General features: G+C 38.8%; 3 protein-coding genes across 3 annotated transcripts; all 3 read left to right on the plus strand.

Annotated features, from left to right (window-relative positions):
* The first annotated feature begins 361 nt into the window (after positions 1-361).
* On the plus strand, positions 362-6,731 carry LOC117300200 (arachidonate 5-lipoxygenase-like). The gene is made up of 7 exons (XM_033783924.1): positions 362-657; positions 1,418-1,550; positions 2,844-2,939; positions 3,721-3,935; positions 5,328-5,587; positions 6,047-6,138; positions 6,549-6,731. Exons 1-7 carry the CDS (start codon positions 362-364, stop codon positions 6,729-6,731), a joined length of 1,275 nt encoding a protein of 424 aa, XP_033639815.1.
* Positions 6,732-8,752: 2,021 nt separating this feature from the next.
* LOC117300117 (arachidonate 5-lipoxygenase-like) lies at positions 8,753-20,447 on the plus strand. Its single transcript, XM_033783817.1, has 13 exons — positions 8,753-9,269; positions 9,741-9,938; positions 10,433-10,477; positions 10,776-10,901; positions 11,399-11,496; positions 12,023-12,155; positions 12,949-13,044; positions 13,294-13,508; positions 14,262-14,521; positions 14,865-14,956; positions 15,729-15,905; positions 16,415-16,578; positions 17,157-20,447. The coding sequence occupies exons 1-13, from the start codon at positions 8,973-8,975 to the stop codon at positions 17,269-17,271; spliced, it is 2,016 nt and encodes a 671-aa protein (XP_033639708.1). The 5' UTR covers positions 8,753-8,972; the 3' UTR covers positions 17,272-20,447.
* A 1,526-nt stretch (positions 20,448-21,973) lies between these two features.
* On the plus strand, positions 21,974-27,904 carry LOC117300315 (probable indole-3-acetic acid-amido synthetase GH3.9). The gene is made up of 7 exons (XM_033784058.1): positions 21,974-22,418; positions 23,117-24,145; positions 24,599-24,728; positions 25,266-25,430; positions 26,093-26,241; positions 26,759-26,844; positions 27,582-27,904. The coding sequence occupies exons 1-7, from the start codon at positions 22,301-22,303 to the stop codon at positions 27,825-27,827; spliced, it is 1,923 nt and encodes a 640-aa protein (XP_033639949.1). The 5' UTR covers positions 21,974-22,300; the 3' UTR covers positions 27,828-27,904.
* The last annotated feature ends 80 nt before the right edge of the window (positions 27,905-27,984 follow it).

The following is a 27,984-nucleotide window of genomic DNA, read 5'->3' on the forward strand; positions in this document are numbered from 1 at the left end:
TAGAGAGCAAAAATGATGTTGCGTTTCTTAGCGACCATTGCAATACTGACCAACTATAATATGTAGGGGGTATGTTATTGTCAGCGTACAGAACAAACCGGATTTGTTTCAAGTGCTGCTTAGTGTTATATTCATTATATGAAACAGCCGGCGCACATTTCCAGCGATTTTCAACATCAATGTTAATGCCAGTATTCACACTGATTCGTCATTTGCCTTGCAAAGAAATTGTATATACAGCAACAAATTCTTCATCAGTCATCACAACTTGCTTTAAATCTCATCCAAACTCTATTTTGTTAATCGGCTTCTATACTCAAGATTTACTTCATTTTCTTGTTAGACTGTAGTAAGATCAGTGATGGGAAACAATGTTGCGGCCAAACTTCGGTCGATCTTCTTAAGCGATTACGTAATCATCGTGAAAACGGGAGACGTTAAAGGAGCTGGCACGAATGCAAATGTCTTCATCGCCTTGTACAATGACGTCGGGGTCATGTCACGGTCTATTCCATTAGATTGCAGGTGGAAAGATGACCTGGAGAGTGGTCGCGTTGACGAGTTCCCGGTGTCTAACCTGGCGGATTTCGGAAGGGTGGAAAAAATTGAGCTGTGGAGAGATTCGTCCGGGTTGAAGGATGATTGGTTCGTGGAGAGGTAATTCTGATTAACATAATCAAATGAAATGCTCCTACAGAACAATCATGATTGTTGTACCTTACCAGAATGCTTACCAGAAACAGGGTTACCAGCCAAAATACCATGTCACATGTACAATTTGTGACTGTTTTCCTGCTCATTTCTGCTAAGCAGAGAATTGTTAAGAAACATTTTTTTAGCAGCTCTACGAAATTGGACCCTGTCCTTTTATTTCAAGGGGAAAAACCCAGCTGAATGACTGACCTGCGTGTATCCACTGTAGAGCCATCCAAGCCCAGTGGAATAAAAAAAACGCGATAATACTAAATCAAACAAGTGTAGTCTTACGTTGCTAGGAGATGTCAAGCTCGTAGCAACCAAGCAATCCTCCTACGGCACAGGTACTTACATCACATCTTAATGTAAATTGCTCTGTCTAATTGCTTTTATGGCTAGAAATGACCGAAGATGGGGCTTTTAATAACACATAAGTGCCGTTATTGGTCCAATTAATAGACGAATATTGTAAAATGATAAATGCGTTTGTTTCTATGTATTTGGTTTTCATACTTTCCCCCAACAATAAAGCACCATAGTTCGGTTCAAAGAAACGGGAAAGGTGTCAGTGGTATTTTGTTATGGGAAATCACCATTACTCGTTACCAACTAAGGTTTTGAGTAATTACCAATAGTGTCCATTGCCTTTAACTAAACACATAACATTAATTTATACTAACTTTCAATACACTGTTTAACGGTTCTTCATTTTCTTTTACAGCCTTGCAGTTGATGATGAAATGCTGAAGCCTGTAATGGAAGATATCAGCATTCAAGACGCGATGGACTCAAAGAAGCTTTTTATCGTGAACTACAAGATACTAAAAGATCTTCCCACCAGCTCTGGACGAAAGGTATACAGCAAAAAAAAATGATTACGTGCTCATTTGTGAATGCAAATTTTGCACGATTTCATTTAAAGGCAAGTTATACCATATGTTTTGGAACGTTCGATTGTTGAGTTCCTTAAAATGTCTAGATTTGATGCAGTAAAAACTACCTGTGAAAATTGTATTTCAAAAGGTGGTTGCGTTTTTGAGACATCACCGAACATCCGGAGCTGTTATATACTAGGAAGAATAATTCTAATAAGAAATACACCATCTGAGAAGCGTTGTCGCGGTGACGCTTCTCAGATTCAAATTTTGGGTTATACAAGCTTATTATATGTGTATATGTTTTTTTTCTTTACATAATCACATTACTTCGAAGTGAAACGTTTCTCGAATTGCTTCATACTATCAAAAGCTGCTGCGCTTCTAACATGTTTGTATTGCCATTAACAAAGAAGGGTTGCAGAACGTATACAGGCCCTTTAAAGGATTTGGGTACTCTTTCAAAATGTCCATAGATTAACATTAAAGTTACAGGGTTTGAAGATAATGATAGTGGAAAGCTTCCCTTCAAATATTACTTACTGAGGTGCTATAGTTTTTGAGAAATGAGTAAAACAATGTCATGGAAATATGTTTGTAAATGATTAAAATAATTTTTTTCTCAGGAGACGAACATTATTTTCATGATATTGTTTTACTCATTCCCCAAAAACTACAGCACCTCAGCACGTAATATTTTCAGGGAAGCTTTCTACTATCTCTCCAAACTGTGTAAGTTTAGTGTAAATCTGTGGACATTGTGTTTTTTGTCCTACAAAAGTTACATAGACCCTTTAAAGGCAGTGGACACTATTGGTAATTACTCAGTATAATTATCAGCATAAAACCTCATTTGACAATGAATAATGGGGAGAGGTTGATATTATAAAGCATTGTGAGAAACGGCTCCCTCTGAAGTGACGTAGTTTTCGAGAAGGAAGTAGTTTTTCCATGACGTAGTTTTCCACGAATTTGATTTCGAGACCTCAAGTTTAAAATTTGAGGTCTCGAAATCAAGCATCTGAAAGCACACAACTTCGTGTAACAAGGGTGTTTTTTTATTTCATTCATATCTCGCAACTTCGACGACCAGTTCAGCTAAACTTTTCACATGTTTGTTATTTCATGCATATGTTTAGATACACCAGGTGAGAAGACTGGTCTTTGACAATTACCAATAGTGTCTACTGTCTTTAAAGGGTGTATGTCCATCTAACTGAGACTAATATTCCACCCCGTTTTGTTTTGATCTGCATCAAAATGATTGTCTAGATCTGCGCTCCGATAGCCTTGTTCTTCGTCAACCATAATAAAGACTTGATGCCCGTAGCAATCCAGTTGCACCAGGACCCTTCCGCCGATAACCCGGTAAGATCCACGGCATGGTATGTCTGCATGAGCCTCGGGTCACTCGCCGTACTCAGTTCGTCAGTCGTTTCATAAGGAGATGATATTGAAAAAGTGGAATTCCCTCGAGATTCTTTTAGTAGACACATCTTTGATTTGAACTCTTCTTGAGTCATAAACAGTGTACTTTCGATGTCATGATGACACTTTAAAAGATGTTAAATTTGCATCTGTGATTGTGAGAAATGGCTCCCTCTTTAGTGCCATAGTTTTCGAGAGAGAAGTAATTTTCCACGAATTTGATTTCGAGACCTCAAGTTTTAGAACTTGAGGTCTCGAAATCAACTATCTAAACGCACACAACTTAGTGTGACAAGGGTATTTTTTCTTTCATTATTATCTCGGAAGTTCGATGACCGATTGGGCTCAAATTTTCACAGGTTTGTTTACTTTATGCATATGTTGAGATACAAACAAGTGAAAAGACTGGTCTTTGACAATTACCAATAGTGTCCACTGCCTTTAACCGAAAATTCCGAGGGTCAGCTTGCTAAAGACCATGGCCAAATTTAATAAATTTTAGATAATTCTGCTTAGCAAATAGTTTTGCTAAGGTAGAAATGAGTGGTGTACCAGTCGCAGCATTGTAAAACTGTATGGTACTTTTGCGGGTAACCTGCTTTTGCTAAGCAATATTCTTCTGTGCTTGGCAAGTTTTTGTGCTAATTACATGCTCAATGACTTTGGGCCAAGACGTCTGGTTAAAATAAAACAAAAAGTGTTAACTTGATTTTGAATCTAGGTGTTCCTTCCGACTGATCCAGAGTATACTTGGCTCCTTGCCAAGATGTGGTTCAACAACGCCGATGCATGTTATCACCAATCAGCGACTCATCTTGGATTTACCCATCTCATCATGGAGTCCGTTGCCGTGGCAACGCATCAATCACTATCGCCCTCTCATCCCATCTTCCGATTGCTGGCTCCTCACTTCCTTTATGTGATCGCCATCAATAGGTGAGGCCACTTTAACTTACATTGCACCAGACTATTAAATATGTACGTGTGTATTATACACAAAAAGTGCAGTTTAAGACCTGACCCACTATCATTATTCACAAGATCATTGGTTTATAGTGGAGTCCCAATATGGTGCCTCATGGCTTCAGTGGTGGCAGTTTAACATTCACTCGGTTCATCAAAAAGCTAGGAGTAATAGTCGGATCCCTTGTATGTATTACACAATTAGCGCTGTTGTTTCCTTTGCAGATACAGGGAAGCCGATTTCTATAGAGAATCCTTAAAGGAACAAGTTGCCTTGGATCGGTCGAGTTGGTCTTTGAAAAGCGTTTGTAACCGTTTTTTATAAAATGCACATGGAACAGGTTCACATTTAAATGCATTTTTTTAGATTTGGTTATTTTTCAAATTTACAGCTTAAAATTGTTAAAGCACGGTTTTCCTTTTGCCTCGTCGACTAACACGTCGGCCATTTATGGGAGTCGACATTTTGACTCCCATAAATGGCCGACCGTGTTAGTTCGCACAGTAAAAGGAAAACCACGCAATTTCGAGGCAAACTTGTGTGGATCATTTGTATTCTACTTTCAAAACATCTTTCCAACCATATGCATTTTATAAAAAAGGGTTACAGACACTTTTTGTAGACCAACTCGTCCGATCCAAGGCAACGTGTTCCTTTAAAAGTTCTATAGAGAATCTGGAATGCTATAGGTTTTTACGTAATGATCATGTATACATATGGCTTATACATCTAGGCTATAACCACAATCATCTTGGTTATAATTAGCGATTTGTAATCTCAGCAGACGTCTTGGCAGATGGTAAACATTTTTGAAGAGTTGACTTTCATATGCAAAGACGGTAGGAAAAAAGGTGTGTATCTCTTAATAAAGTTGTGATTGAAATTCACAATAAACGATTGAAACTAGTGGCATCTGCAAATGATTGTGTCCATAGTTTCAATCACACACAGTGAACTTCAGTCTAAAAGTGTATTAAACCAACGTTATAGTTTTTAAGTACGAGACTTTGCAACGCTAGGTGGCAGCAGACTTACTAGGTAAAGTTCTGTTACGTAGGCCCTTTTCGAAACCACGGCTTCGGCTTTGGATTTGGCTCAGACTAGCTTGGCCCCGCGGTTGTTTTGACAAATTGATGCACGTGCTTTGCGTCCGTGCTCATGGCTTCAGACAAGAGGACGGAGCCTGAAGCCGAATCCAAAGCCGAAGCCGTGGTTACGAAAAGGGCCGTAGTTCTGAGCATGCTCACATTACCGAGAACAATCTTCTATTGTCTGCTGCCACCAAGCGTCCAAGAAAAAAAAAGAGTACATTTAAAATAAAAATGTCGGTCGTCATTTTACCGCCCGACATTTTCCATTGGTAGCCTTGCTCTCATGCAGCTAGTATCCAAAGGCGGTTGGGTAGACCAGTCACTCACGGTGGGCCGCATTGGTATGTTCGCTATTATTGCCCGTGCTGCACCAAAATGGCGTCTGGATGTCGACGGCACTCTGCCTGCTGACCTCAGGAGTCGAGGAGTGGATGACCCGGAAGTGCTTCCAAAATACTACTTCAGGGACGACGCCATTTTGCTATATGAGGCAATACGCAAATATGTTACAGAGGTTGTGGATGGCCACTATGGTAAGTTGGCATGATTTATAACCATTTTTCATAATTAACTCATTCAATCACATCCACTTCTAATCCTTCTTGCATATTTCGTTTGTATGCTTGAACTGTTCTGCCATCCTCTCGCAGAGCGAATTGGTTGTATTATATCTGTTATGGCAAAGTCAATGTCATGTAGCTGTCATGTATGTTCGTCAGTCCCTTTGTTTGCGTGTCTGTCTATTTGATTTGCATGTTTGTTTGTGTGGGGTTTTTTTTGTACAAGCTTCTCCTTATTAAAACAGCCCGTGTATCCTATTTTTTACTCTATTTATCCTGATTGCTACGTAATGTTTTGTTTGGCTTTGTGTGTGATCGACTCCGTAGCTCCATGCACTTTTATATTTTTCGGAGAAGCATGGCAATAGATGTATATATTTTACGATATTTTAGATCGTGGAAAAAACAAAAAAATCCATAACTCCCCCACAGACACCCTTGAAAAGCTCCTTGTGGATGATGAGATTCAAGACTTTGCGGAAATCCTCAGCAGGAGTCAAGGGGAAGGAGATTGTGGAATCAAGGTAACGACTCTAGTTTTAGATTTCCCTTACTTTATCTCGATTTACTGACATGAGATTATTTTAGACGGAGAGCACCAGGTGTGGCGGTTTCAACTTTCCGCCGTTCTCAGTTATCCGAATGACCAAATACGGTAACATTACGTCATGCGAGGCCTGCGCACAGCAAGCGAAAGTAGTCATTGTTAGTGCTGTACTGAGTCCCGGAAAACTGTACACGGCGGAAGACTGAAACCGCCACAAGTAGACCACTATCAATGCTGATGACTGGGACTTGTGACAATGAATATCAACAGAGGGCGTTTTCTCGTACATAAATGAAAAAAACGAGTCACTGGGCAGATTTTTTTTTTGTCAAGCTTTGAAAAGCTTTAGCATATCAACTAACGAAGAATGCTTTTTGTTTTGAACAGGGAGTTCATGGCAATGGCAAGTTCGCAACTAATGCTGAGTTAATAGGAGCTTTGACTGCCATCATCTACACGAGCAGTGTGGCTCACGCAGCAGCCAATTTCTCACAGTATGACGAATACGCTTTCCCGCCAAATTATCCTTCACAAATGAGGGATTGCGAACCACCAAAAGATAAGGTGTAGTATTTGTTTGTCATTTCGAGATTGAATATGTCTTTAAATGCACTGGGGTGGATTCCAAAAAGAGTTTAAAGGCAGTGGACACTATTGGTAATGGGGAGAGGTTGATAGTATACAAATATTGACTGCTTCGAGTGCTATGGTTAAAACTATGACTCCCGAGGTGATCCCCGGGAGCGTTCTATTTTCCCGAGGCGAAGCCGAGGGAAAATAGAACGCTACGGGTATCACCGAGGGAGTCATAGTTTTTAACCATTGCACGAGTAAAAGCAGTCAATATTTGTTTTATAACACCCCAAATATTTCTAAATACTGTACTATTATTATTAAGTTACAGACCTGAATGCTACAATCCACGGACGACGCGAATACAGATTGCAAACACTTTTACTGTGCTGCATGTAGTGTCGTGCAATCCGAAATGGTTACAGACTATTAATTTATCATCCTCGTACACGCAACGGACGTCTGGGTACTGCACGCCGTGAGCTAGTCTTCGGACTAGCGCATGGCAAACCGACGCACTATCACACGGCCGTCGTCTAGCAAAACTAAGACATGTCATGTGACGCGCTCTAAACCAATGAGCAGGCAGAATACTTGCAAAGGGTGTTATAAATACAAATATTGACTGCTTCGAGTGCTATGGTTAAAACTATGACTCCCGAGGTGATCCCCGGAGCGTTCTATTTTCCCGAGGCGCAGCCAAAAGAAAATGGAACGGTCCGGGGATCACCGAGGGAATTGGAGTTTTAACCACAGCACGAGTAAAAGCAGTCAATATTTGTTTTATAAAACCCCAACAGACTATCATCCTCGTACCTGTACGTTCGTACGCGTTTCAGGTACACAGATGCTAAACTGATTGGGTTCGAGGTGGGTAAAAAGACGTCTGGGTACAGTAACTGAAGCTCTAAACCAATAAAATGCAGAATATTTGTAAGGGGTGTTATAATTATCATTATAATACACCTCTTGCTTTTTTTGTATTCTGGTTGGCTGAAACACGGTCACGTGGGTTGAAACTGATAATTATAGTCTAGTGATCGCGCGCGCGTGTTTTGCGGGAACTAGTTCTCGAGCGGGCAATAGTCTTTGAAAATAGTGCCCGGTTACAGCACCCTCTCTTGACTTGAACCGTGAACAGCAACTGCAAAACTTCTTTTCTTTTCCAGATTTCTGTTCTTATTTCACATCTGTGCTATAAAACACATATTGACTGGCATAATTCGGTAACTAGCATACGTCTATTCCCCTCGGGCCTGTGAGTGACCAGAAGAGAGGCCTAAATAGGTCCCTCTACTGGTCACTCAAATTCCTTTGGGGAATAGACGTACACTAGTTACCTCATTGCCAGTCAATATGTGTTTAATAGTGTCCAGTGTCTTTAAGACTAGTCTCATATCGAGTCAGGACGAGTACACACTCGTCCTTACTTAGGACACAGCCTTAAGTTGTACGGACTAGTCCTAACTCTTTGTGAAGACCAGTATTTTCACTAAACAAACCTTCGGAAATTTTGGCTCAATTCGTCATCGAAGTTGCAAGAAAATAATGAAAGAAATATGTGAGGAATATTATTCTGATCTTCCTGCAAGTCGTTTTTAATTACTGTGAAATAAAATCGACAATTTTGGGCACGACAATTTTGGGTACGAAATTACTTGGGTACGAAGGGGGGGGGGGGGGGTTAGCTCTATGATACGAAGTGACCATCGCTTTGAGGGCTATGGATCGGAGACACTCGATAGGATCGAAGACCAGTACAGGATAGGGTCACACGATACAGATTCAACCCACGTAAAACCCTCTACTTAGGCTATTAAGGTCAACAATCCACTCATTGTTGTTTGCTAGTCGTTGACAATGGTTGATCAATAAAAGCCCACAGCATAAACGCAATGGGGCGTACCGAATACACATCACTAAGGGAAACCGATGTAAACATTCTACATGTGTCATTGGTAAGGCCTCTAAACGGTTTCGATTTGGGGTGTAGTTATTTTTCGAGTAAAATATATGGACAGATTCCTGGTTTACTGGAGAGAGTTTTTGCAAGCCTTGACGAACGTTGTTGATCTGAGAATTTGTTGGCAAACTTTGAGAAAGTATAACACTTCAATCTCCAATGTGCACAAAAGAAGGTCATCTAGTGACATTTAAAAGTTGAGTTGGCGAGCTTGAAAATTTTGTCAATATTAGATTCTTTAATCAGTATACGGATAGACTACACGAAATACAGGTATGGGTAATGCTTGTGTATCAGGCACTAGTGCACCCCCAGATTTCGTAATTCTAGTCAAAACTGGAGACTATAAGGGGGCTGGGACCAACGCTGATGTTTACGTCGCGTTGTACAACGAGGACGGAGTAAGGTCCAGAGACATCCTGCTGGACTGCCGGTGGAAAGACGACACTGAACGGGGGAGCCTCGGTCGTTACCCGGTGACCAATCTTCCCAACTTCGGGCTAGTCTCCAAACTTGAAGTTTGGAGAAACTCGACTGGACTTGGAGATAGTTGGTTTCTGGAACGAGTTGAGGTAAGTGACAAGTCCTTTCCTCGAATGAAGAAACAAATTAACCTGTGACCTACCTAAACATGCTGTAAATAAGGAATTAAATAAGTGTGCTCTCATTTTCCACTCGTAGACCACAGGCCAAATGACTACATGTAGAATGTTGCAATACAAAAACATTGAAACTGTACATGTTTTTTTAAATGTAAAAATGTACATTTTACAGTGTACATGTAGTCAATAAAATGAGAAGATGAGAGAGTTGTCCTACCATATAAATGAACAGAATATAAAAAAGAAAACGTTTATGACTTGACTTTGGAACGAATTGACTTTGGAAACCTCGTACATTGTTGCAAGTACATGTATACCTTCTTTAAAGACACTTCGTACCTGCCACTTAGGGATAAATGACCAATCGCGAATAGTATCAGTGATTTGTCATCAGAAAACATAATAAATCATCATTTTTGAATCTTGCTTCCCGCTTTCTAGGTTGTTCCAGAGACAAGTGGAGACAGTTCAGTCTTCCCAATCCACCGTTGGATACCAGCTGATAAGAAACGTGTATTTGGACGCAATGACTGCGTCCTTCCTCAGTGTGATGAAAGAAAAGATGACCGAAAAAAGGAATTAGCTGAGAAGAAGAAACTTTATGAACTAGAATGCAAGGCAGAGGGGTTGATTCCACAAGTAAGTCATATTTTCTTTTACATTTTCAATCTAAACAACAAGTAAGAAGCATTTTTTTAACCCTTCAAATCCAAACAACTTTTTACAGGTTTTGCTTTGACAGTTATGTGTTATCTGTTTACCTAGTGTAACTACATTTTGTACACTACAAGTGTGTGTCTAGCACAGTCTTGGTGCAAGTCGTTCGTGTTGATTTGATACCATAGACCCTATGTGTACATACACTCAATACTGTACACATCGCGATGGTTGAGTGATACTAATCAACAACGTCTTGCAACAAGGCTAATCTATCACAGAATGGCTTGGTCTATTCACAATCAATGAATTCTATACGAAGGTAGAAAGTATTAAATAAATTCTCGACTGACCCAAAAAGGAGCAGTTGTGGCTGATGGTTGTGTTGAATTTACTGACGGTCATGTTAAATTTCTACATTTTCATAATCATTATATTTTATCAATACTCTTTGTCTTTGTGTTTTGTTCTTCAAGGTGAAAAATTTCCCAGAGGACGAATCGTTCTCAGATGATTACAAGGTAAGTTATTTTTAGGTTCAAGGTTGTCAGATAAGATTTGTACCATGATTATGTAATGCATCTATTTTAACAGTCTTTAGTTTGGCAAACTTTCCGAACCCTGCCACCACTCACACATGTTTACAAAAAAGGATATGTTGTTTAACAAAATGGTAATTTAGGGAAATTTAACGAATGAAAAAGTGGTGGCAGGATACGGAAACTTTTCCTTTAGTTTTGCCAATGTGGGTCAGTAGACACACTCTGGGTCAGATTGATCCTTATGAGTCTATTGTAATTTTTTGTTTGCTTTTCGCAGTGGGACATAGTGAAGAACAAAGCCGGGTTGTTGCTTCAGAGTAAACTCATTAACTTGCAGACTGATGAATGGAAAACTCTTGAAGACATCGGGAAGGTTTACAATAAACATCTTCCAGTTCCTTATGTAAGTCAATTGAATGCATCTTAAACTTACTGACATTAATCACACAGTCTTCCAGATGGTATAGAAAATTGTTTTACACCATTCCAGGGGCAGACCCATGCACGGGTTTGGGTCAGGGGTGTCAAGCAATGATTGTGCTGCAGGACATTTTAAGACTCGTTTGTGTACGAGACAATGGGGAAATCCCCTGAGGCAGCGGACCAGCCTATGTTGTAAAAATCCAGCGGGTAGACGACCTTGCCCATTCGCAGAGGTATTTTTAAGAGGTCATGTGAAACAGAGGTTTCAACTAAATTAATTTTATACTCAAGAGTAAATAAAAAATGCTTGAGTAGCAAGTTAACTTGCGCACTAAGGGTTAAAAAAATAACACAATATAAATCATGACAAAGTCTGCATTTCTGAAAAAAAGACATTGTCATTTAAAAAAAAAGACTTTCGTTTGGAGAACAATTACCAGCACAAGTGTACTTAAAATTTTAATGTTTTTCTTTTAGGGAATGAATAACTGGCGATCTGATCTGGAGTTTGGCTCTCAGAGGTTGGTCAGTTGTAACCCAACTCAAATCAGACTTTGTACAGAAATCCCGGACAAGTAAGTACATTATCTCAAAAAAACCTGTTTCTTTATCTATATGAATAATGTTTCCTAAAACTTACCTTCCGGACACGAAATCAGCAATTTCATAGACCTGCTCAAGCAGCACATACTGCTTAAAAAATCCCTGCTTAGCATTTAGCAATAACAATCGGGATACCAGTCACAAATCGTACATGTGAACTCGGAGTGGTATTTTAACTGGTCATCTTATTCTGGCTAGCAAACTGATTGATTTGCTAAGCTTATTTTTGTGCCTAAGCAGCTCTATGAAATTGGGCCTAGACTGTGCGTTTTGGAACATTGGCAATCGTTAAAGCGCGTGTGTTTGTTTCCTTGACCAAAGTTATGGCCAAGAGTAAAATATCTGCAACCATATGTCGTAGATCATGATGTTTTTTTTGTGTATTTAATTAGTCACTCCGTAAGGAAAATGAAAGTGCGCCCTCTCTGTTGCTGTTCTGGTCTAATCAAAAATATAATCTAATCTCAATTCTAATATCTAGCTCTAATTTTCCCACAGCTTTGCTATTACCGATGACATGATAAAACCACTTATAGATGATATGACGTTACAAGAGGCCATGGAATGCAAGAAACTCTTTATCATGAACTACTCGATATTGAAAGATCTCAAATGCAGTTACGATAGAAAGGTACATTAATTATAAGTTATTAAAGGGAAACGTTGCCTTGGATCGGTCGAGTTGGTCTTTGAAAAACGTTTATAACCATTTGTTATAAAATGCATAATATGGTTAGAAAGATGTTTTAAAAGTAGAATACAATGATCCACACACATTTGCCTCGAAATTGCACGGTTTTTCTTGTTTTTTGTGAACTAACACGGTCGGCCATAATATACGGGAGTCAAAAATGTAACTCTCATAAATGGCCCACCATGTTAGTCGACGAGGTAAAAGGGAAACAACGCAATTTCGAGTGATACTTGTGTGGATCGTTATATTCTACTTTTAAAATATCTTTCTAAACATATGCATTTTATAACAAACGGTTACAAACGCTTTTCAAAGACCAACTCGACCGATCAAAGGCAACGTGTTCCTTTACCGATGTGGACTTCATTTGCAAGTTCATTGCATCTCAGAACAAGAACATGTGCTAAGTTTGACAATGTTCGTCAATGTTCAAAAGCCCACTATGGTTTTTTTATAGAAGGCATTTGTTGACAAATTATTGTTCTATCTCTCTCAATTATCTTCCCGTCAAGGGAACTCGGCAAACTCCCACAAGCTGGCAACAGCCCTTTCTCCTGTGCCTTCATATTTTGTCTCTGCTTTATTGTGACTCATATAGGCCTTACTGTCAAGTAGTTGCTATACATTTTATTCATTCTTGCTCATGACTATGTACATTTTCCATAATGGAAAGAAACGTTGAGTTGAATTGAATAACTCCTCTTGTCATTATGTAAACCTCTTCTTTCAGATCTGTGCGCCGCTTGGTCTCTTCTACGTCAACAAGTCACATGACCTGGTCCCAGTTGCAATCCAACTCTTCCAAGATCCTTGTGAAGATAATCCAGTAAGTCTAGTTTTCGTTCAATTCTCACTTTCCACTGACAACGTCAAAAGCCCAAACAGCGCCCTCAAAGGCTGACCTTCCATTGGCTGAAAGTTTTGCATATATTAAGTGTGTATGTTTCCAATTTTTGACCTCAGCGATGGCGGCCAGTAGAAAATACTCAATTAAATGCAAATCTTGTTTATTAAGACGCCCTCTGTTGACATATTGGAATAAATACAGTACAAACTCTCCTATTCCCTTCTATAGGTATTCCTTCCGACTGATCCAGAGTATACTTGGCTCCTTGCCAAGTTGTGGTTCAACAACGCCGATGCATCTTTCCACCAATCAGCGACTCATCTTGGATTTACCCATCTCATTATAGAATCCGTTGCCGTGGCAACGCATCGTTGCCTCTCCCCATCTCATCCAATCTTTCGGTTATTGGCGCCGCATTTTCTGTACCTGATTGCCATTAATTAGTAAGTTCTCAATCTTCTTTATGGATTAATAAAAAGATTGGGCTGGAGGAACTTTTCCACAAGTTTCCAGTTCCCCGGGTGCCCCACGACAAGTAAAAGATACGTTTGAGTCCCCCTCCCCCACCCCCCCCCCCCAAAAAAAAAGGGTGAGGGACAACAGAAAAAGGCCTGTACTGGAAAGTAGGGACCGTATAGTCCCTTCACAGAATAAAACAAATTATGGATGTGTCGGCTTATCTGCCAACTTGATTCTGCAGAATAGATCAAACCTTCCATGTTCTAATCAGACATTTTGAAAATCTCCCTGATTCATGTACATGTACATGTAGTTCTAATATCTCTGGTTGAAAATCTACCCGACTGCAAGATGCAAATGTTGCATCACTTCTTCGCTGCCAGCAGTCTATAGTTTCGGTATAAATATGGAGTTGTCAACCACCCTTTTTTCAGAACCAACACTACAAAAGAGAATTACACAATGGTGCACACATCACCTCATTTTAGAACAACACACATTAACCCAAAAGCTAGAGCTTTATATTTTGTTGACTTTTTTTATTCAATTATTTGCCGATTGTCGCAAATGTGTATCTGGTTTTGAATTTGAATTATGTATCCGAACTTAATTTTGAAATGGGTACATGTATCTGGTTTTGAATTTGAAATGTGTATCCGGGATTTGAAATTGAAAAGAGTTTTGTATAATTTTGCTAAATGTTTGTCTAATATTCCTGTGTTTTTGTGAACCTATAGTCGCGCCTTGGCGAAGCTTGTATCGGAGGACGGTTGGGTCGACCAGTGCATGGGCATTGGTCGCATTGGAATGTTCGACATCATTGCAAGGACAGCGACAAAATGGCGTCTCAATGTTGAGGGCACACTTCCCACTGACCTCAATATGCGCGGGGTCGATGACCCGGAAGTACTGCCAAAGTATTACTTCCGGGACGATGCACTTCTTCTGTTTGAGATCATCGAGAAATACGTGTCTGAAGTTGTCAATGGAAACTATGGTAAATTTTTATTCTTCATTTCTGATTTTGACGACTTTCCAACTATTTTTCAAATTGTTTAAGTTTAGTGTAGTAATCTGATGGCTTCGGGCAAAATTGTGAACACGTTTGTAAGATGCTTTGGGGGAAAATATTATACATGTACAATCATCCAACCTTTAGATAAATGGTTTTGAGTTTGAAACTGAGCTATCCAGTTCTATGTTGATAGTCTCCCTATTGGTCAATATCTTTGTTCGGGTGCCAGTTAGATAAACGGTTACGTTTCAAAATCTAGCTGATGAAACTTGTACTTGAGATATATTTATTTTAAAGATCAATTTGATGTATTTGAAAATTGCAGATGATTCTGAAAAGCTTCGAGATGACGAAGAAATCCAAGAGCTCGCTGAAATACTATCAAAGCCATCAACTGAAGGAGGAGCTGGTATCCAGGTAGGCATTTTGTGTGTACATTCATAATATGTAAATCCGACATGCACGAGGCAGAAATCAGACATTTTTCCTCAACAGCACTATTTTTATGTATTCTTGTTAAAGATACTCCTTTAAGTATGATCGTTAATCGAACACACAATTTCAGTTTCACTGTGGCAGGGAAAATCTTCCTAATATAAAGCTTGGTTCGATATTGTCTGGTGTAACACTTTTAGGAGACTTTGTGCCCCCGTGGGAGGTAGACGATGTCCCCAATATAGTAAACACGTTAAAGGGGGGTTGCTTAAAGGCACTGGACACTATTGGTATTTACTCAAAATATATGTTACCATAGAAACTTTACTTGGTAACGAGCAATGGAGAGCTGTTGATAGTATAGAACATTGTGAGAAACACATATTTTTTGTACTGAAGCCTTTTATTATTCATCTGAAAGCACACAAAGTAATGCAACAAAGATGTTTTTCTTTCACTATTTTCTTGCAAATTCAATGACCAATAGAGCCAAAATTTGCACATACTTGTTATTTTATGCGTATGTTGGGCGTGGGATACACCAAGTAAGAATGCTGGTCTTTGACAATTACCAAACGTGTCCAGTGCCTTTAAAAAAGGGAATTTTCGGATGAAAATATACACAGTATATGTACATTGTATTTGCCTTATTTTATCGGGGGGGGGGTGGCAGAATCATAATACAAACACCATTCAGAAATATAAGTCCCTATTACAAATTGTAAATTTTCATTCTTTTTTTCTTTTTGAACAGGGAGTTCATGGCAATGGCAAGTTCGCAACTAATGCTGAGTTAATAGGAGCTTTGACTGCCATCATCTACACGAGCAGTGTGGCTCACGCGGCAGCCAATTTCTCACAGTATGACGAATACGCTTTCCCGCCAAATTATCCCTCAATAATGCGGGATGCTGAACCGCCAAAAGATAAGGTTTGTGATAAGTTTGAAGCTCTTCCCCGCTTGATAAGCCCAACGAACAAAATAACTGATTGGTTATTCCACTATTTAAGTGCCATTTTCTGCAAACTTGTTAAACCTTTTGTAGATCATTTTTGGGGGCCATGATTCCTTACTCACTGTGAATGAAGATGTATGTACATAATTTACCTGTAGAAGTATCGGCTTCATAAGTCATCAGGTTTTTGAGGGAATACAAGTGAAAACTACAAAGCAATGTTCTGTTTGGGGGTCTACTTGCCTACTTGCTGGAATAGTTTTCGAAATATTATTTTCGTGAACAAAACTGTTGTACTCATCGAGTCCTCAAAAACTATATCACGTCATGAATTAATATTTTAAGTGAAGCTTTCTACCATCATTATCTTCAAACCGTGAAAGTTTAAGGTATATTTATGGAGGTTTTTTTTGTCGTACAAAAAAATATCCAAATAATTATTAAAACCAATAATAATTTCTTGTGATTTTATTATTTTTCTTAGAGCCCACGCACAGAGCAAGATATCGTCAACTGTTTACCCAATAAAGAGAAAACAATAAGCATCATGGTGGTAACCAAGATCCTAAGTGATAGGGGAACCAATGGTTTGGGTGACTTTGAGGTCGAGTACCAGTTTGATGACGTCGGGAAGAAGGCTGTGGAAAGGTAAAGGAGAAAAATAAAATACAGCTAACAATTCTATAAAAACAAAGTGTTTTTTGTGTTCGTACTTGGAGAATTATACATTTGTGTTTAATATCCGTCCCCTTTGTTTGTATAATTTAGGGATTTGTTCTCATGTTGGAATTAAATACTGTACATGTACACGAATTTACAATGTTCAATAACAAATACCAGTACTTTTACAAGTATAATAAATTAGATCTTTGCATTTTGTTTAAATGGAATTTATAAGTTTGGTTATCACTTAAACAATTAGTGGCAAAAAAGTAATGTCGTTATGAAAACAATAGTTTTCATGCCCCAAAATTCAATCCGAGACTCAGATTGTTTACTTCTCCTAGGGATTATTCTTTCTGCGCGGGACAAACTCGCTCCAGATTTTCGGCGATTCTCTCAAAAACGTGACCACCCATCGAAATACAATGCTCAAATGGTAGTTTTATATGGGATTCAGTCAATCGAACGGTTAAAAAAAGATGTACTTTTCTGTTCATGTTAATTTAATTTTCTCTGGACGACTTTCATTTTGTTCAAGGATTTTTCCTTTTGTTGTTCTCTAGTTTTAGGAAGGAGTTGATTCATGCTGGTGACGTCATCGATGAACGCAACGTCACCCGAGCGTCTCCATACACTTACCTGCACCCTAAGGAAGTACCAAATGCCATCAGTATTTGAATTATCACAACGTCATACGAGCGTCACTATACACCTACGTGCATCCTTGAGGAAGTACCCGGTGCCACCAGTATTTGAATGAACACTAGGAACATTATGTTCCTGTTGTTGTCAAAATGAGTCAGTGAACGTTGTTCCTGGTGCCGAAAGTAGGTCATTTCGTAGGCATTAGGTTCGCATTACATTGAGGAACATAAACTAACTTAGTGCATGTACATGTATTCCATAATATGGGTCAGCAATACGCATTCAATGACTTTTTAATTAAACAAAATCGTATATTCACAGCATTTCATACGTTTTCAGAGACACCATTGAGTTTTTCAAAGGTTCAATTCAGTTTCAACGCCAAAGACAATAACAGAACACAATGACCCCTTTGCAACCCGATTAGAAAATGCAGTCTTGCGGAAACGTTTTTCAAATATTCCATTGAGTTTTTCAAAGGTTCAATCCAGTTTGAACGCCAAAGATAACAAAAGATATAATGATCGCTTTGCAACCCGATTAGAAAATTTAGATTTGTGATAGGTCTGCATCAATCATAACTGAAGGTTCGTGCAGCAAGGATTGCTTTGTGTATAAAGAAGCACTGTGTATATCAATAGTAGAAAACTCATTTTACGTGGGTAAGGTAGGTTTATTGAATTTAAAGAGTATCTCAACCATGAAGAATGGTTGAAAAACATGGCAGAAAGAGGAAGGCATGGGAGACATTTGATATTGAACTGAAATCATATAACTGTACATTGAACTTGAGTGACATAACCGTGCAGCCTCCGTGGTCTAGTTGGTAAGACACTGCTCTGGAAAGGTCGTGGGTTCGAATCCCACCTTATATGCCTGTGATTTCACAAGAAAGTACCAACTATACTGTGCAGTGCTGACACATCGGTGTGAAAGGGTTATACCTGGAGCCGTAATAAACAGTGTTCATTATTTTGTTCTGACTGGTCTTTGCTCAAACAGTCGAAGATCAGAGACCAACTAACCAATATTAATCCCATACGTTATATAAAGAGGACATCATAGGGAAGAAATACCAGCAGAAATGAGATTCGGGACTTCAGAATCTATTCTTTATACGCAGAACCTTTTTATAGCTCTTTGTAGACCTTTGTCTCATGCTTCCTCCATCTTTGTCATTTTCATTGTATCGAATAACAAAAATGAATGCTAACAATCATTATGCAAATAGGAACCAGACTATTTCAAGCCTCGGATTTCTTACATTGATATCAATGGGGAATATTCAAGATGGCTGCACTTCGATAAAGTTCTATAGGGTGACAAACCTTTCCAGCAAATGTTTACTTTTTGTAAAAAATATCCTGACGTATTGTCAGCTATTTACTGTACATACCGTAGTACTAGGTATCTAGCATGAAACGCTACCTAAGCGAACGTATGACTTATAATAAGACGTATAACGTAAGCTGCACTGAAACTGCCTTGATAAGTAACCAGCCCAAGCTCCTATTCATTACTGGTTCTGGGATTGACGATTGACAAACGATCTGCCCAGCGCACATTGCATGCATTGTCCGCTTGACTAAACACTGGCGCTACCTATAAGCGAATGTTATGATGACCTATAATATGACGTATAACGTAAGTAGATTTACGCACTGGGAACTTGCAATCTGCCCGGCGCACATTGTCCACTTGACAATAAGCCAGAATGTAACTTCAATAGTTACATTCATTTATAGGTATAAATGTGGAAACAAAAGTGATTTAAAGCTGGTTCACTGTAAAACCAAACTTGAAGGTGGTAATATCTTTCAAACTTGGTCTTTGAAGAAAATGTGCTTCTTTCTTGAATTGTTAAGTATTGTGGTCATAGTGTTTGCTTATAAAAGAAATAGTTTCGTAACAAAATACCAAAAACACTTACAATTATTTAACACTAATGAACAAGTTATTAGCTTTAGATTACAACAAAATATTTTGTTCATGTATGTATTTTGTTCATGTATTTTCAAACACAAGTGATAAGTCAGAAATAAACATTTTGTTTTTCCTTCTCCTGCCCTGCGATGCACCCCTCTCAGCAAGTTTTTCTGATTGCTCCTAACGTAAAGTCCTCATTCTGGGGCCCATATTGCCATTTATTCGAGTAAATACCAAACAGTGTAATTGTGCAATCGCCGGTGTAAAGCTCCGGACAATGCATGCAATGGGCAGATCGTCTGTCATTCATCGGAGCCATTGATGAATGGAGTTTAATAGGGCCAGTTACTTTACCAAGGCAACCTCAGTGCAGCAAACGTTATACATGTACGTCATATTATAAGTCATACGTTCGCTTAGGTAGCGTTTCATGCTAGATACCTACTTGTACATTGTAAAACGGACAAATTGTATGTAAAATATGTACATGTATAGCTTTTATGCCCTTATTACTATAGGGTATGTTTGCGACAATCATTGAGATAAGAAAAACACCGACAGAAGTTAGTTTCAGAAGGAAAAACTAGGACGTATAGCATCAGTTCTATTTATGAGTTAAGTAAAAACAAATTCTTAAAAGGATAAATACAATGTACGGATATGTTTTTTTTGTTAGCTGCATAGATTAAGTCTTCCCCTCCATTTTATGTGCTTATTATTTTGCTTTATTATTTAAATATTTTGTACCTAATGTACTTTGTATATATTATACTTTTTAGAGTAGTACACGTACTGTATAATTATATGAAATAAATGTTGATTTGAATTAATTTAAAAACCAAATTAAGCTTGCCCGACGGTATTAATATTGGTTTTTTTGGCCAGGTATATCAGCCCAAAACGTTCCTTTATAATGTTAAGTAAATTTACACACCTCAGGCCTCCCGTGTACACCAACGTACCCACCATGTACACCAACACGTTCATTTAATTTGCAATTTGGCGAATTATTGGGCAAAGTTAACAGCGTTGGTGTACACCAGCCCTTATTGCATTTTCAGACCTCACAGCTCGTTTTGGTCCAAAGTGCACTCTGTGGCTGTTTACCTGTTTGCAGGAAATAGTTGCTATTGTACTTTGCTTTTGAATGATACCATAGGATTTCCCTGTTGATTTGCAGAAAACGAAAGAAAGTCGATTCAAAGTTTTGTTTACTTCCTTGATTTTTTTCTCTCACTGTTAATCATTAACTCATCCTGCTGAACAGGTCAAATAAAATTGTCATAGTTCAGTTGTCAAGGACGATAAGTTAAAGGCAAAGTATAGTAAACAAAAAATGAAAGAATGAAAACTTATAAAGCGCACAAATCCATCATGGCGCTAAATACAGACAACAGACTTTCTGCATTGACGTCATCCAGCGCCCATCTTAGTATAAAAACGGTGACGAAACAACTTCGAAACGCACAGATTAGTACGCGAGGCGCACAGGATTGGCCAATGAACAACCTCCTTTTGACCTCTAGGTGAGGGCGCCCTACTGAAATGACGTCATGTGCATAAGGTCTATAACATACATTAGATAACCAAAACTGAAACGTATGCCAAGCTAAGCAGAATTCCAAAATATGTGGTAGAGAATTACAATAACCAAATGCAATATCTAAGAAATCATTGAAGGTTAAAACAATCGAACCATTTACTCAAATACTTGCTTGAAAGTTGAGTCTTAGGTGTGTTTTTTAACTGGGTTTAAGTACCAATAAATGTTTTGCTAGTGCAGGCAGTTTAACGTATTTCGTTGTATTAAATGAAGATAATACAATTATAACTAGTAATTGAAAGTTTAATTTCCCGAAGGAAGTCGCGTTTCTGAGAGTGTCGCGAAAAATCTGGAGCGAATATAATGCCACGCAGGAAGACTAATCCCTTAATCAGAGAATCGTTTTCCGACAGTAACGTTTCTCAGATTTGGGTGGATAAAAACTTAAACATGGACATTTCGTTTCTCAAATATACCACCGATAGCTGCTGTACTTCTAACAAAGTTGTTTATTAGCATTAACTTCTAGGGTGATAACCAAAAGAAAACCTTCCCCTTAAAGGCACTGGACATTATTGGTGATTACTCAAAATTATTGTTACCATAAAAACTTACTTGGTAACAAGCAATGGAGAGCTGTCGGATGTATAAAACATTGTGAAAACGGCAATTTTCCACGAATTTGATTTGGAGACCTCATAATTAGATTGTGAGGTCCCGAAATCAAGCATCTGAAGGCAAACAAGGGTGTTTTTCCTCACTTATTATCTCGCAACTTCGACGACCAATTAAGTTCAAATTTTAACAGGTTTGTTATTTTGTGCATATTATTTTGTGCATATTATTGAGATACACCAAGTGAGAAGACTGGTCTTCCACAATTACCAATTACCAATTACCAATAAAAGTGCCTTTAAGAATTGACCTAGAATCAACAAAGGAATGCCTGTAGGTTTGTTCGTAGAGCTGCGGCATTGTATATTGAACCATTGAGCCAGCTGAAAAGAAAGAACTTAACCAATTGAATTAATCATAGTTTAAACAGAATTCTCAATCCATGAGTCAAGCTTAGCTTATAAGTACACATTATTAGTCAATATTTATCTTAGTTGAACACAATGTTGTATTAAAACAAATATTACTAATGAAGTTAACTTAAACTGACAATGGTCTGGCTTTCTCGAGGGATGACTTAGGGAAGTCTACCCATGGTTTCCGGTAGTTTTGCACCATGTAGCAACCAATCATAGCAGCGTTATACTAAAAAATAAACATATTTGGTGTGTTTTCCTATAACCAGGATATGATAAACAAGGCCAGATGCATTCGCTAAACATTTCATTGTATTATTCTCATAGGGTCTTTGTGTTTTTGAGTTGTTGGTTTGTCATGCATGGCTGAACCATCCTGAACTATTCGTGAACTTCAGTTTGGTCAAACAAAGGGTCGAAGTTCTCAACAATACCTACTATAAATACGTACATGTAGTTCCCACTTCGATTGAGTTCGCTCACTGCGTCTGCTATAGCAAGAGCTGGAATGTTCTCTCAAGTTCAGCTGTAAATTCCCTCCAGTTGTTTCAGTCTTTGAATAATGATGTCTTGGTCATCAATTCTGCGGGTTTGGGGATTGGTCTCTGCTACAATTGCAGCAGGACTATTCCACACGAGCATTTATTCAGATGGCTATGTATTTGTTCGGCTGTTTGCAGGTAGGTTTGATAAGTTTTTTTTGAATTAATTGATTCTAAAGCTAGCCATAGCTAGCCATCCTGTAATGTGTATACTACTAGGTATCGGTGCTGAGCAGTAGAGCGCCGAACTCACACTCTGGTGTTTTTGATCAGCAGAGTGTGGGGGGACTGTGGGTTCGAGTCCTGGTCGTGGCGCAGTATTAAACACGGTCGGTCTTTTTTGTGGAGTCAAAAATTTTACCACAAATGGGATGCCGTTGTTTAAAACAATATTATACATATAAAGCATCTTTCTAACCGTATTATGCATTTTTATAACATGGTTTCAAACGCTTTCCATAGACCAACTCGACCGAACCGAGGCAACGTTCTTAAATTACCATAAACACAATGTAGGCCTATATTAGGGCGTCCTATGATGGTCTTGACAAACATTGACAGACTTGTCTGAAAAAGTCTCAAAATCACTCTTTTTGAAAACAATTAAATTATTAAAAGCATGTCAGGCCTACATGTCAATGAATTATCAATTTAATTTGATGAATTTCAGAGTAACAAAATAAAGGATAAGTGTCACTTTGTTTATGTTCAAGGTCTCTCTACATCAGTATTCGCACGTTTACACACAAATTAATGACCAAACTATGTACAATGAATAATCATTTATATACTAAATTCAGAATAATCAAACAAGTGTAATTCTGTTTCTTCCCTAGGTCTCTTTACTACTGTGCTTTTGCTGTCTGCCGTAGTAGCACTCCACATTAGCATGTTACCTTGTTCAGCGTCTCACACCCTATCAAGTCTACTGCTAAGTTATTACATCCACCAAAAGTGTGTGTTTAAAGTTCGTCCAGCCCTTGCAAAGATGACGAAAATATGGCAAGATCCACGGAGCGCGCAGGAGAGTCTGCTGCAAGGGTTAATAACCAGAGACGGGGACACGGTATACGGCAAAGACAATCATCTTAGTGGTATTGGTTCCTTGGAAGATTTACAGAAGAAACACCCAGTCACCGTCTACAGCCACTACCAGGATTACATCCGAAGGCTCGCCGATGGAGAGGAGGATGCCTTCGTGGGGGAAAAGCCTCTTCGCTTCGGCATCACATCGGGGACGACCGGTACTGGCAAGCTCATTCCTGTCGTACCTTCACAACCTCAGATGACTGATTTGGTCATCTTCAAAAGCTGGCATTGTCACGGCTATGGGGAATTTGGAGCACCCAGCCCAGTGCAGAAACACCTGGTACTGTACTGCAAGCCCAAAGTGACGGTTACAAAATCAGGACTGAGCGTGACGCCCCTTATCTACTTCCCAGAGGAGTCGCGGTTCATATGCGATGTGCTTTTCACCTCGCCATTTGACGGATTCCGAATCATGTCCGATTACGAATCAACCTACATTCATATGTTATTTGGGATCCGAGACAAGCATATCGGTACCTTCACTGCACCGTTTCTCTCTCAGGTTTATAGAGCCTTTAAGCTTCTTGAAGGCAACTGGGAAATCATGCTTGATGACTTGACAGATGGACGTCTTGGGGATCATCTTAACATCGATGAGGATATTCGAAAAGCTCTGAATGCTAAGCTTAAGCCTATGCCGGAGAGGGCAGCAGAGCTGAGGTCAGAGTTCACGCAGGGATTTGAGGGGATTATGGGGAGAATGTGGCCGAACATTAAATTCATAAATTCCATCGACATCGCGGGATTTCAGAAGAAACTATTGAGATATTCCAAAGGTACGTGGTTGATCACGCTGCTCACGTCAAGTACAAAACTTGCTGTGTTTGAATTAATTGTTTGTTAAAACTTGAGGTACACACACGTGCATTAAAACATTTGAATAGGGTAAAACGAATCCAATCACATGAAAGTCCAGTACACTTTAATCGCACGCGTTTTGGCGTGGAATGAGTTGAAAAGCAGTTGCTGGCAGTGTAGTGCTTGATGTAATCCACCATTTACACACAAACTGACGAACCTGTAGAAGTTTTGAGATCGATCGGCTCTCATCCAATATGACATTTCAGACAGAAATATTTCAAGGGATGTTTTCATCATCATTAGACCGTGTATAGGTTTCATGTAAATCTGTGATCTTAGACAAGTTTCTTTTTACCAAATCTGTAGTGCTCCTTTAAACAAATTTTGAAATCCTTAAAACAAATCCTCTTTTAATATTCTGCTTAAAGGTACTCCAGTCTACACTAGCGGATACAGCTGTACAGAATCCACACTCGCCCTCAACGTCAACCCAAGACTCAAACAATACGTCTTGCTACCAGATGAAGTCGTTTACGAATTCATCCCTGAAGAAAACTGGTAAGTTTGACACGGCGACAGTACAAACCAAAGCAAATATTCACAGTTTCCTCAAATTGACATTTAAATTTACATATTACCTGTTAGCCTCTACCCTTTTTCATTTATGACACTAGACACTGCATTGGTAACTACATGTACTCAAAAATAATGTTTATCATAAAAACTTTCTTGGTAACGAGCAATGGGGAGCTGTTAATGTATACAATATTGTGAGAAACGGCCCCCTCTGAAGTAATTACTTATGAGAAAGAGGTAATTTCTCTCTCTCAGATAATAAAAACTTCAGGCCTGCAGCCTTTTGTGCATCAAGGGTGTTTTTTCTTCCATTATTCTCTCACAACTTCGATGAACAATTTGCACAGGTTTGTTTTTTATACATAGTTATGTTGGGATACAACAAATGAGAATACCGACCTTAGACAATTGCCAATCGTGTCCAGTTTCTTTATCAACTCCCCCGCAAGTTACTAATTCAAAAAATGAATACCATTTTAAAATGTTAAATTTTTTGTCAATTTTTTTTTCATTTTTCAGCTGTGAGGAGCAGCCCAAGACTCTGCTCATAGACGAGGTTGAAAAGGGAAAGAAATACGAACTCGTCTTGACCCTTAAATCTGGGTTCTATCGCTATAGATTTGGTGACGTCATAGAGGTCGTAGGTCATCATGAGAACTGTCCAGTGGTTGAAGTCTGCTACAGGTAGGTTGAGTGAAGACACTTGTCAGTATAGACCTTATCATTATTATGAAGAAACTATGAATAAATAGTAATAGAGGTGAGAAAGTGAAGTCAAACACTGGTTACTATGTTAAAGGTCAGCAATGTCCAGTGGCCGAACTGAGGTCAGATTATGGTCAGTGCCACCGGATAACTGGTGGTCATTGTGGCAACTTTCTGGAAGTCCGGATCAGATAAAAACTACAACGAAGGGAAGCCTTCAAACAGCGAAGATTACAGTTTTGCTAACAAAACAATTGCTTACAAATTAAGCATTTCATGTAATTCACCATTTACATAAATTACAAATCTGTAGAAGTTTTAGATCGATTTGCCATCTGGGTCAGGAGAAAATAGTGAAAAACCGATAACACATTTTGCATGACATCGATACAAAAAAAATGAAACTCTCACTGAGCGATAAACTTCACTCGGGAATATTTATTAATTTATTTCTCATCAAAATATGACATTTCAGACAGAAACATTTCAATTGATGTTTTCTACGAGCATCATCATTAGACCATTATAAGTTTTATGTAAATCTGTTATCTTAGACGAGTTTTTTTCTTACCAATTCTGTAATGCTCATTTAACGATAATCTCACTATTGGCAATTTTTATCTTTTTCTACTAATTCTCAGAACTGGAGAGTTACTCAATTTACGAAGCGAGAAAATTGATGTAGGCGTGGCTTGTTCGGCAATTGAGCAGACTGTCTCTAATTGGTCAGACGCAAATCTCGTTGACTGGACATGCGCAGATAGTCCACTGCTTCATGAGGGAAGCAAGGGTAAGTCAAAATACTATTTATGGGATTTTTTTTTTTCTTTTTCGATTAAAGTTTTATATTCGCTTAAAGGTATTATAGGATTGGTCAGGATAAAAAACATCATTGCTTAGTTTAAGTCTGAAAGCTTACTGAGTAGAAGTTTTTACTGGAACCATTTTTCTGTGAAATAATTTCCTCTGAAATGTAGTCATATTCGAGAAAAAATATCTGAAACCTTTTTAGAAAACCTATTAAACAAAACCGCCAAAGCTGAAATTAAGGGAAATCTGTTTCAATTACATGCTGAAAAGTGTGCTTGGTTTTCCACTATTTCCTCCTGTCCCACACAACAGATTATTAGAGACATTTCATGTATATGGTTGATGACACAAAACATAAACACTGTCCATGTGACAATTGTATCAGCTCTACTAAATCCAATAATCCTGTATACTACTTAAAATCAATTAGCATTGCCTTAATATCCTTTAAAAAAACATTTTGTTTGGTCAGTAACTCTTATCGTTTATTTCGATAGGTGATGGTTGTGATATGTTCTACATGGTCTTTGTGGAGGTAGATGCTGCAAGCAACAATAACGTGACAGAAGAAGAGAAAGAAATGGTAGGTTGAAATTCTACATTGTGCGTTCGAGTAGCTTCCCTGGGTCATCCCCGGTCTGTCCCCGTTGCGTTCGAAAAGCGTTTACGTCATTCCAGCAGGGGCTCACTGCCCTGCTTGTGGAGTGGGTCACTTGGGGGTGACCCGAGGTGCATGACGTTACCACGAGAGGGCGAGTGTGATCGTTCGATTAGCACATGGCAGGGGCTCACCCGAGTGAGCACCGTGGGGTTGACCCAGGGAAGCTAATCGAACGCACACATTATATAATTATAGACTTGGCATGTACTTGCAGTTCAGAACCAGTGATTTCATTTGATACAATCATTTCATTGGATAAACGTGCAGTGACGTAAGTTTTCTATATCCGTGGTTTGATTGGTCCGAGGTGACGTTTGGCAGCTGCACTTTCGGTCGTCTGCATGATTATGGACGGGGATGGACCTACGCTAGAGGCCACTCTCTGGCGTTACTCGTGAGCCTCAAGGTGTGACGTCAGATGTTCAGACTACATTAACATTATTTTTTCCTTTGTTAATAATTATTAGTAAGGACCTTAGATAGGCTTGGTGACAGCAGAGTTACCAGGTAAAATCCATTGTTTTTGGTAATGTGCACATGCTCAGAGCTACGTTAACAATGACGATTTACCTTGTGAATCTGCTGCCACCTAGCATTCAAATTCTCCCATTATCGATTTCTTATCAGTGTTTGATTTTATTGTTTATTATCGACTATAGTTCGATGGAATATTACGTAAGCTCCACGGTATCTATGACAACTACCGACGCGTGGGGACGATTGCTGAGCCACGCCTACATATCGTCCAACCAGGCTCGTTCAAGGAGTTAGAAGATCTTATTATTGGTACCTCTACAACCTCTATCAATCAGTTCAAGATGCCACGTAAGCTTCGGACAAGAAAACAACTCGATTTTATGTTGACGAGAGAGGTATCAGGTTGTGTCCCGAATTTGAATTATTGATAGAACAACGGGTATACTTTTGGTAATTGTCAAAGACCTGTAGTCTCACTTGGTGTTTCCCAACATACAATGCATAGTATAACAAACATGTTAAAATGGGTAATTACTCAAAATAATTATTAGCATAAAACCTTACGTATTTTTGAAGTAATTACCA

This window comes from Asterias rubens, chromosome 15 (assembly GCF_902459465.1).
Source record: "Asterias rubens chromosome 15, eAstRub1.3, whole genome shotgun sequence".
In the NCBI taxonomy this organism is placed as follows: Eukaryota; Metazoa; Echinodermata; class Asteroidea; order Forcipulatida; family Asteriidae; genus Asterias; species Asterias rubens.